The sequence below is a fragment of the Etheostoma spectabile genome, chromosome 7 (genome assembly GCF_008692095.1).
Source record: "Etheostoma spectabile isolate EspeVRDwgs_2016 chromosome 7, UIUC_Espe_1.0, whole genome shotgun sequence".
In the NCBI taxonomy this organism is placed as follows: domain Eukaryota; kingdom Metazoa; phylum Chordata; class Actinopteri; order Perciformes; family Percidae; genus Etheostoma; species Etheostoma spectabile.
Genome location: NC_045739.1, coordinates 1,636,272 through 1,647,505, shown reverse-complemented (window position 1 = coordinate 1,647,505; position 11,234 = coordinate 1,636,272). Strand labels below are relative to the sequence as shown.

General features: G+C 40.4%; 2 protein-coding genes across 3 annotated transcripts in view; one reads left to right on the top strand and one right to left on the bottom strand.

Moving 5' to 3' along the window:
- The window catches only part of dnmt3bb.1 (DNA (cytosine-5-)-methyltransferase 3 beta, duplicate b.1), a gene marked incomplete at its 5' end in the record, with an annotated part of 58,826 nt that extends 50,126 nt beyond the window's left edge, over positions 1-8,700 (bottom strand). Inside the window, 1 exon segment of the mRNA XM_032520187.1 lies at positions 8,437-8,700. Within this exon segment, the coding sequence (XP_032376078.1) occupies positions 8,437-8,444 (8 nt within the window).
- Positions 1-11,234, top strand: part of commd7 (COMM domain containing 7) — a 32,158-nt gene that overhangs the window by 11,344 nt on the left and 9,580 nt on the right. The window lies entirely within an intron of this gene.

Here is an 11,234-nt window from a genome sequence, read left to right as displayed (position 1 = left end):
CTCGGCTAGTGACGTAGAAAGCCGTGCAGAAGAGACTGAAGACAGAGGACATTCAGAAACCGGATCTCACTCAGAACTCCATGGATAGCTTTTTCCAAGTTTGTATGTGTGTGGAAGAGACACAAAATAACCCCCCCCAAATCCCAGATAAAGAGATTTTTTTCATAAAGTGGGCACTTTAACTTAGGTTTCTATTTTCTGTGGTCATCCGGCCAATAACATAAATAATGCTGAAACTATTTATCAATTACTCCACAAACAATTTAGTGGTTACAGGTTTGTCATGAAATCATTTACTTAAGAAGTTTCTGAACTTGCTGTGCTTTTTCTGTTTCACATTGTTGCAGACTAAATAAAGGGTTTTGGACTCCGGGTCAGGCAGTGCAAGAAATCTGAAGACAACATTTTGGAGCTAAAATCAAAGTGGATTATTTTCTGAATTAATCGATTATTTGTTTGGTCTCGCTTTGCAAAACCATCCATGCGCTGCAAAGCAGAGAGTCTGCCTTCTCCTCACAGCATTCTGGGATGGGGGGGGGGGGGCATGCTCTGGTTTAATGGCACTTCTTTAAACCAATCAGAGAGAAGAAACTAGAACATATTCGTATTTAACATGCTGACATCTGTTTTACACGTGTCAAACCGATTAATCGGTTACTAAAGCAGATGGCGATTAATTTCATAGTTGACAACTAATCGATTCATCTTTGCAGCTGTGATACACAGGGGGTCTTCTTGGCATGAAGGGACAGGAGGCGTAAGTTTATATACGGCATATGCGTTCTGAGAAACTTTGAACTTAATGTTCCCACATGGAGGAAATGATGGTGTTCTGTGTGCAGACGTTGGTGCCCTTTGGCATCAATACGAATCTGTGATCAGGGACTCTCCCTTCATCCAGCTGCTCACTACAACAGGATGTCGTCTCCCCCCCGTTTCCCCACGCGTTTGACCTTTCACCTACTCACTTAACAAATACCTGCTAACTGTCTCTCAGGTCTGGAAGGAAACAAAACATCATGTGGCGACTAGTCTCGCTCTGCTAGACCTTCCTCCACCGCATAGCAAAAGAGGGTCTGGCTAGTCCACACAGCATTCTGGGATGGGGAGAAAAACGTGCTCTGGTTTATTGGCATTACTTTAAACCAATCACAATTGTCATGGGCGGGGCTAAGCTCCGGATGGAGCCACGGTGCCTCTGCTAAATAGTAAGGAAGGAACTTGTTTTGGTGGAACATGTGTACGTTCAGAAGTAGATTTAGTCGTCAACAGAAAACTCAGATTGGACAGATAGTCTAGCTAGCTGTCTGGATTTACCCTGCAGAGGTCTGAGGACCAGGTAACCATAGTCCTCAGATTGGACAGATAGTCTAGCTAGCTGTCTGGATTTACCCTGCAGAGGTCTGAGGACCAGGTAACCATAGTCCTCAGATTGGTTAGATAGTCTAGCTAGCTGTCTGGATTTACCCTGCAGAGATCTGAGGACCAGGTAACCATAGTCCTCAGAAATCCACCGGAACAATCCCGGAAGTGGAACGTCGTGGATAAAGACAATGTGGCGACAAACCAGGTGAAGTCTGCATGCCTGATAACAAACCTTAACTATCTACCGATAATTGTTTGGAACTCACCACCTCCTCACTTATGTTATGCACGTTGAAATTGTCATTTCGAAAATGACTAAAGGCCCACGTAATACCACCGAGAATATTGCTGGAACTGTATTACATTTGTAGCTTTCTGATCCTTTTTTGTCTTCATTTTTCACATTGCACTGTAACTAGAGCTGCAAAGATTAATCCATTATGCTTACATTAATCACCAACTATTTTGATAATTGATCAGTCAAAAACATTCTCTGATGTCAGCGTGTTAAAATAGGGCTGGGCGATATGGAGAAAATCAGATATCACCATGTTCTTGAGCAAATACCTCGATATCAATATTGCGGTGACATTCTAGGGTTGACAATTGGTGCTTTAACAAAATATCTTACATTTTAGATTAAAAAAAATAATCAGCAATGTGGATGTAATGGCAGATTTTATGACGCAGCACAGGGTTTACATGCTGAACCGAACACAAAGCAATGTCTGCAGTCTGGATGTTTTTCACATATAAATAAAGGAGACACATGAATCAGTATGCCAAACTTGCAAGGTCTGAATATTGTGAGAAGGATGTTGTGTTAAATCAGCACTACCAATTTGATCACTCGTATGAAGAACTGCCATTCAGATGAGTTTAACTGGACTTTCTAAAAGTAGCCTAAAACTATTACTCATAGTCACTTGTGTCTTTTGTTGGGCTGTATAACTTATTAACAGTAAAACAATGCGGTAAATCTATAATTGACGGGCTTTTCCTAATGTTTTGAAAATACAGAAAGACATTTTCCAAATTTCATAAGGTTTTTTCAAGCACCCCCCGCCCCCTTCTACTTCTCAAAAGCTACAGACTCAGAAATGCTACATACTATGGAAAGCTCATTTTGGTAGTGGCTCTAGTGGCTGTAATTCTGCACCGAGGCAGAATTTTGGAAAAGAGACTTCAGATACAGTATTAGGGGACCACTAAGGTCTATATAAAAGAGACTTCAGATACACTATTAGTATTTAAAAACATCCAAAGAGCATGGGACCTTTAACACAATATTTTAGTAACAAAATGTAATTATCATAGAAACATGGTTCATACAGATCATATTGACATCTGTAAATATGGGTTATTGGCCATAACATCAATGGTAATATTGATTATTGGTATCAGTGCATCCCTAAAACATTTGTTTGTATTCTATTTTTGCTGTTTTTGTGATGTTTTTAATAGTTTTTAACTGCTCTCTAAGTCCCTTAAATGTTTTATTTAAGGGACTTTGAATTGCTGATACCAGTGTTTCCTCTATGTTCCTCTGTATGTGATTTTGAAGTGGCAGCCCGCCATATTAAAATGGTGTTGTTGTTGTTAAGACAGACCTGCCCCACTGCTAAAAAAATCCTAAAGGAAACACTGGATACTATAAATTGAAGTATTTAAACTATGTCTTTTGTCCTTTATTGGTGACCACAGGAAGACAGGAGACTGAAGTTGGGGGGTGGGGTACATCAATCATTCCACTGACTTTTGCTAGAGGGTGAGTGAGGATTGAGTCCACACCTTTTGAAGCGGAACATTTAATTAAAACCCTTAATTTCCTCCATTCTGGTGAATTTGTTGCACCTATTCGGCCCTTGTCTGCATCAATGTATGCTGGAAATGTCTTTATTTCTGTAATAATAGATGACAATTCAAAATATAAAAGTATAATGGAATATAAAGCATTCTTTTTAATTCTCCTGTAGATCACCTTTTATAATTATCTCTACTGTGTCAGCACACATGAAGGCATAATTTACCTATTTCCTCTTTTACATGTGCATGTGACACTTCTTCACCTCATGGAGACACTAATTTATTTTTGTTAATTGTTAATAACCCCTGGACTTTAATAGCTCAGGTGGGTTTTAACAAGATTCCTGCTCATGTTGACAACGTTCTGCACATTGAAACTATAACTTGTTCCATCTGTGGGATATTTTGAGAAAAATAATATACCAAGAATAAAGTCACAATATTTCAGGAAAAAATCCACCTGCCCTAATAATCTGCTGTGCATTATGTGACTGCTCTGCTCATATATAATGTGTGCATTTTTCCATTACATGGTACCTGCGACTCTACTCGCCTTTCTTGGTTTTCCATGATGATATAAGTCCCTGGTACCTGCTAACACGTACTTCATTTAGTACTACCTCAGTCGAGGCTCTAAGCGAGCTTAGGCGATACCAAAGGGTGACGTGGGCCTGAACCATAGACTGGAAACTTTGTGTTATGTGCCTACATTTAAAATTACATTTAGGGCTGTAGTCAAAACACTGGGGGCTGACGGCAAAATCCATTTTAGCGACAGGTATTGCAATATATCTTAGGCTTTACAGTAAATGCTATGGTATGTCTGTATGCAAAGTTCTCCCTAAAAAGTAAGCATTCAATTAGAAATCATGTATTGTTACTTTAAAGTGAATTTGTCTTGTGTTTCCCACCTTATTTAATCAGCTTGTTGTTTGAAAATGAGAGAAATCGATTGATAAGCGATAATTGTGTGGGCTTTGCATCTTTGCATTAGAGTGTTCTTGACTGTTGCTATGCAGAAACATGTCTTAGCTTTTAGAAACAGAAGTGAGGATGGAGGGCAGAGTGAGGGGCCCAGGGAAAGGGGACACAAAGTATGGCTTGGGGGGTGGGTGGGTGGGTGGTGTTCCACATCAAAGTTGTGTCTGGTGGCAAGAGATTAGGGACCGCATTGCAAGAGGGGATTGTTCATTCCCCAAAGGGTTTTACATGAATGTGTGTGTGTGTGTGTGGGGGGGGAGTCAGCTCCTCAGGGTCTCTCACTGGGGTCTGCATTCCTTGTCTGTCATGTACTTTATGGCCCCTTCATACCCAGATCAGGCCACACACTTTCTACATTGTCTACTTTGTTGCCTATTGTACATACTGAACAGAAGGCACACAGGCCTATACAGTATATCATCACTCAGCAGCAGCCTGGACCAACTGCCATTCTCAGACCAAGACTAAATATTACATTACTTATAATAGAATCATGTGTAATAGTTTCATGCTTCATTTGTTTGAAGGTTTTGCAGCTAAACCACCACATGCTCAGGTTATAACAGACTATAACAATATTGAGGTATGGAGACGAGAAAGATGGTGATGTACACTAGAGTAAGAGATGATCATAGGTGTGTGTGTGTGTGTGGTGGAATGCATTGATCAGTATCAGTGCCAATATCTTAAATAATATTTAAGTCAGTCAGATATCATGGCAGGCTATGGACTAAACGCGTTTTAAACTGGAGGGGGGGGGGGAGCAGAGCACAGGTATCAGACCAGGTTATCGACATTGGCAGATTAACAGAGGTGCTTTAAAAAAAAAAGATTTCACTGTACAAAAAACAATTTGGCATCCAATAATGCTGTATGGACTAGCCAGACCCTCCTCCTCAGCGCTGTGGAGGAAAGTCCCGCAATGTGAGACTATATTTCTCCCGATGCATGACGATTAATTGCAGATAATTTGTGAAACGTGAAAACGTGTGCAGACAGTGTTGCTGAGTTGATGCCACAGTGTGCGACAGATCAGAGTTCGGCTGGCCACCTCTCGTGAAAACAACTTCTAACATCCTCATTATTATACTACATGAGTAGTTAAGGATAAAATTGTGAAATACATCTTAGCTATATACAAAATGTGTTATCCATAAAACCCTGCAGCAAACTAACTGTGGTGATGTAAGTCACACCCATCACAGCCTCCAGCCAAAGCTAATAATTTCACACATTAAATTGATTATGGACTTTTTATTTTCCCTTACTGAACCTTCTACATGCTCCAAACATGGTACACACACAGTATTTTATTGAATGTTCAATTATTTTCAATACAAGTAAAAGCAAGTGTAATTTGTAGTGCATATCTGCTTTTTCTTCCCAGATGAAAGCTGTCGTGAAAACGTTTTGACTTGATTAATCAATTGTTTCGACTAGTTTTCAACCAAAAATGCCAATAATTTCACTGGTTCCAGTTTCTGAAATGTGAGAATTGGCTGTTTGTCTCTGTTTTATGTTACTGTATATTGGATTTGGGGCAGTTGGTGAGGAAATGACACCTGAAGACGTCTTTTTTCTACCTCCTGTCATTTATACGTATTTATATATATATACACTAAACGATTAACTGTATGTCATTTAGATTAACTGAAATCATTCCTACCACAAGCAATAACAATATATAATCATAATTTGAACACGTCATCACTGTGTTAGATAAGACTCATATACAGTACATCACAATACTGCACTAAAGGGCAACTTGCACAAACTCATTTTTATTAATAATATTTAAGTAGTTGTACCTATTTATCTTCATTTTTTAAAATATGTATTCTTGTATTCTATCCTATTTACTATTTCATGTATATTCTGTATGTGTGCTGTGTGTCATTTAACTCGAGTACTAATAGTATATTTTTATGCAAGTACACGAATGTTAAAACAATGAGCATGTTTCTTTAATATCTGGTAATGTATTGTTGTCGTTTTTTGATTTAATACAGTAAATATATTACAAATTGGACCTTTAAGTAAAAGTAGCAATAAGTATAAAGTACAGTATAAAAATACTCTGTTACAAGTAAATGCTTTTAAAACTCTTTATAGGCAAACTTAAAAAGGCTCAAAATAAATTGATAAGAGTTAGTACTCACGTACCAAAAATGATGACAGTTTTTGGTATTATTGCAGTATTTTTTAAAGTGTGTTCAATGCCTTTAGCATAGAGCTGGGTAATATATCACCATGATATTGATATTGTGATATGAGACTACATAGACTTAGATTTTTTGATTTCCTAATATCCTAATATGGCATAAATGTTTTTTCTGAATTTAAAGGCTGCATTACAGTAAAGTGATGTAATTTCCTGAACTTACCAGACTGTTGTAGCTGTTCTATTATTGGCCTTTACACATTTAGTCATTATATCCACATTACTATTGATTATTTATCAAAAATCTCATTGTGTAAATATTTTGTGAAAGCACCAATAGTCAATGCTATAAGATCGTTGTTGTATCGTTATCGAGGTATTTGGTCAAACAATATTGTGCTATTTGATTTTCTCTATATCGCTCAGCCCTACTTGAGCAGCAGCAGCATATTTCTTTTTTAAATCACCAAATGTTTGTATAAACATCTGCCCTATAAATCCTTTATTGGTCGGGCTCTATATTTGTGATGTGTTTTTTTAAATCCTCAAATAAATCAAAGTATTCTAAATATTACTTTAAAATATACTTAAAGTATACGGGTTCTAATTATTGATGCATTAATGGGTTAATCACTTTCATGTTGCAGCTGGTGAAGTTTATTTGAATGACTTTATATTATAGTCCTGGGTAGTCCATTATATAATAATACATATAGTCATTTTGGGGCACCTGGGAAGCACACCTGTTAGAGCGTGCGCCCCATGTACAGAGGCTCAGTCCTAGCCACAGCGGCTGCAGGTTCAATTCCGCCCTGCTGCATGTATTCTGCCTTTAATTCCTAAGCTGTCTATTAAATACATGCTACAAAACATATCATTATATATGAACTGATTATACTTTATTTTTAATTATCTGAATCTGAAAAATAATGTGCTGTCAAGTAAACATGTTGGAGTAGAAGCATAAAGTAGCATACAATGGAAATACTCAAGAAGTGTACAAGTACCTCAAACTTGTAGTTAAGTACAGTGTACTTAGTTACCTTCCACCACTGCTGCAGTGTTTGGGGGCATGAGGAGGTCACCTGAGTGACTTCACCTAAGCGATGAATAAGTCAATACAACCCCCCGCCCCTCACTGAACTTTATCATTCCCTCCCTCCTGACTCCTCCCCTTCACTTTCCAACCGCGTGGCTTCTTCCTGCGCCTTCTAATGACTCCAGGAACAAGAAGGAGAGTTTCATTTGTCTGCACATGTATTTCTCCCTTGCTGTCTAACAACACAACCCCTGCTAATAAATTACCGAGTAACAGGAGAGCAATAACCCAAGAAGAAAGTTCAACCGGTAAACCTGCACCGTCAGTACATGTCCAAGCACCGGGGCGCGTTCAAAAACAGGAAACAAGAACAAAAAATCCTGTTTTGCAATGATCCAAATAAACCATGCAGCTCACCCTGATCTCTCACCGGTGAACCCTGCAGTGACGCAGCAGGGGCGTTGGAATAATCACTGACTAATCAATTTCCCTGCACACTAGACACGGTCATAAGTCGTAATAACAGCTCTATAATAAGAACAATTACGCCCGATAATCACCACTCAGCAGCAGAAAAACACTAAAAACATGGTAACAAGGGATGAAAGTACTTTAAAGTTAAAATAAAGTCACTTTAGACCCCTTCATTAGGAGGAGAGACGCACTATTATTCAAATACAAGCGAAAACTCCCTATGTGCACATGCGTTCAATTCTTCAAATCAAGTCTAGGAATGTTATAATAAATGCGTTATAAGCTTAATGCAAACACGTTGAAGGTGTATGTTAATGACTGAGATGTATTAGGTGTAATATGTAGACTCCATAGCCTCTAGCTCGGTTGGCCGTGCACATGGCCAGCATGTCGACCCAGCTCCAAACCTTACAAGTGCACGGTGGAATAATGGGAAAGAGAAATGCACATGTTACATAACAACACCGAGGCTGGCACCACAAAAGGCGCAAACGCATACAATGCGGTTCGTTGCATGTGTGTTTCTATGTAAAGCGTTATTTATTCACTCGGTAAATCCCTGCATAAAAAAGACGAAAAGAAACCGCCCTCTGAGGCGAACTTTACTCACATAACCATCCACGCTCCTTGCTCTCATCCACGGCTGGGAAGTGACACGGAAGATGATGTGTTGTCTGTAGCCTAGAGTCAAATTTGTTGAGAAGTGGGCTTGAAAAAGTTGAGGAAATCAGCCTTGAACTTAGCGCACAGGTCAGGAGTCTGGCTAGTCCTCGCGCAGGAGTTGGGTACTCTGTTGAAGCATGCTGCTGCAGAACTCTCTGTCTCTCTCTCTCTCTCTCTCTCTCTCCAGTGCTGTCGGCGTGTCCCCCCCCCCCTTCCCTCCCTCTGTACACTGACTGAACCTCACGGTGGGTCGGCTCCTGCTGTTTGACGCCGACCTGATTGGCCGCTCAGGGCGCTCGATGCTTTCCTCAGGTGTGAACGTCGACTCCCATTTTCTTTCCCTGCAGGACCTATTTTTTTTAACAACTCTCTCTCTTCTCTCTCTCTCTCTCTCTCTCTCTCCCCCCTCTAACTCTCTCTTTCTCTCTCTCTGTCTCTCTCTCTCTGTCTCTCTCTCTCCCTCTCTCTGTCTCTCTTTCTCTGTCTCCCTCTCCCTCTGTCTGTCTCTCTCTGTCTGTCTCTCTCTTTGTCTCTCTCTACCTCTTTCTGTCTGTCTCTCCCTCTTTATGTCTCTCTCTCCCTCTGTCTGTCTCTCTCTTTGTCTCTCTCTCTCTCCCTTTTTCTGTCTGTCTCTCTCTCCTCTTTCTGTCTCTCTCTCCCTCTGTCTGTCTTTCTCTAAATTGCTTTATTATATATATAGGGGGTGGGGGGGGGGGGGGGGGGGGGGTGGGGGTGGTGGGGGGGGGGGGGGGGGGGGTGGGGTGTCCCCTGAAGTTTTAATTGGAATGTCTGTTTTAATTTTTCTTTTAATTACATAAAATGCTCTTCTTTATTCGTCTCTCAGCTCATTCACAGCCATTTAAAAACAACCTGATGAACTATTATTGAGACATAAATAAGTGTAGTTTTTCACATGTTCTAATAGAGCTGTATTGATATAGAACTGATGTTTACTGTAATTCCCAGATCTTTTCTGGAGAATCAGTATTTGGGTTTTGTTTATGCTGACAGTCAGAGCCCAGGTCTTGTGTAGGGGACAACAGGACAACATCGTCAGCATATAACAACATTTGATGTCAGTATCTCCCAGAGTGATACCAGGGGGTGTAGAAATGCATAAAGTAATTTATATAAATGTTGAACAGAGTTGGGGACAGGCTGCAATTTTAATTGAACATTTGTTCTTTGTATATATAGATTTTATGATATCACATGTTTTTCCTCCAATACCCATTTCAATCAATTTATAGAAAAACCATCAGGTCAAACTGAATCTGTGTCGCTCTCTGTTTCTCTCAATTAAATTCAATTAAATTTTGCTTTAAAAACAAAGAAAGCATGTTGAAAACAGTTTATCGTTAAATGCATATATAGTACATATCACATCTCTCTCTCTCTCTCTCTCTCTCTCTCTCTCTCTCTCCCTCTCTCTCTGCGGTCTCAGTAAAAGTTCACTTCACCCTATTCCATCTGAAAACATTTCAGAAACTACACATATCACCTTAATACTACTACTATTAATACTTTAATTTCATGACTGACAAATAATCAGTTGGAAGAAGTACTCAGAGCTTAGTAATGTATGCATTATTATATTATGTATTATGCAGATGATACTCAATTATATCTATCGATCAAGCCGGATGAAACTAATCAGTTAGCTAAACTTCAAATGTGCCTTCAGGATATTAAATCCTGGATGACCTGTAATTTTCTAATGTTAAACTCAGATAAAACTGAAGTTATTGCTCTGGGACCCAAGCACTATCCAAAGATATAGTTACTCTGGATGGCATCACCCTGGCCTCCAGCACTACTGTGAGGAATCTTGGAGTTATCTTTGATCAGGACATGTCCTTTAATTCTCACTTAAAGCAAATTTCAAGGATCGCCTTCTTTCATCTACGTAATATTGCAAAAATCAGGAATATCCTTTCTAAAAATAATGCAGAAAAACTAGTCCATGCATTTGTTACTTCTAGGCTTGATTACTGCAATTCTTTACTATCAGGCTGCTCGAAAAAATCCATAAAGACTCTTCAGCTGATCCAGAATGCTGCAGCACGTGTTCTGACGGGAACCAGGAAAAGAGATCACGTTTCTCCTGTTTTAGCTTCTCTGCATTGGCTTCCTGTAAAATCCAGAATAGAATTTCAAATCCTTCTTCTCACCTACATAGCTCTTCAGGTCAGGCTCCATCTTATCTTAAAAACTCATAGTACCTTACAACCCTACAGAGCACTACACTCCCAGAAGCAGGGTTACTTGTGGTTCTAGAGTCTCTAAAAGTAGAACAGGGAGCCAGAGCGTTCAGCTATCAGGCTCTCTCCTATGGAACAGGTTCCAGTTTGGGTTCAGGAGGCCAGGAACACCCCCCCCCCCCCCCCCCCCCCCCCCCCCCCCCCCCCCCACACCCCCCCCCCCCCCCCCCCCCCCCCCCCCCCCCCCCACCACCCCCACCCCCCCCCCCCCCCCCCCCACCCCCCCCCCCCTGCCCCCCCCCCCCCCCCCCACCCCCCCCCCCCCCCCCCCCCGTCTCCACATTTAAGAGTAGGCTTAAGACTTTCCTTTTTTACAAAGCTTATAGTTAAGGCATAGAATTGAATATTGTTAGGGAGTGAGGAGTCGCAGTGTCTGCCTAACCCGGCCCACCTGCTTCTCGTCATAGTTGTCAGATCTATCTATCGTATAATCAATAATATAATAAAACTAGAGGGAGGCAGGGCGATACAGCCCGATCCGGTT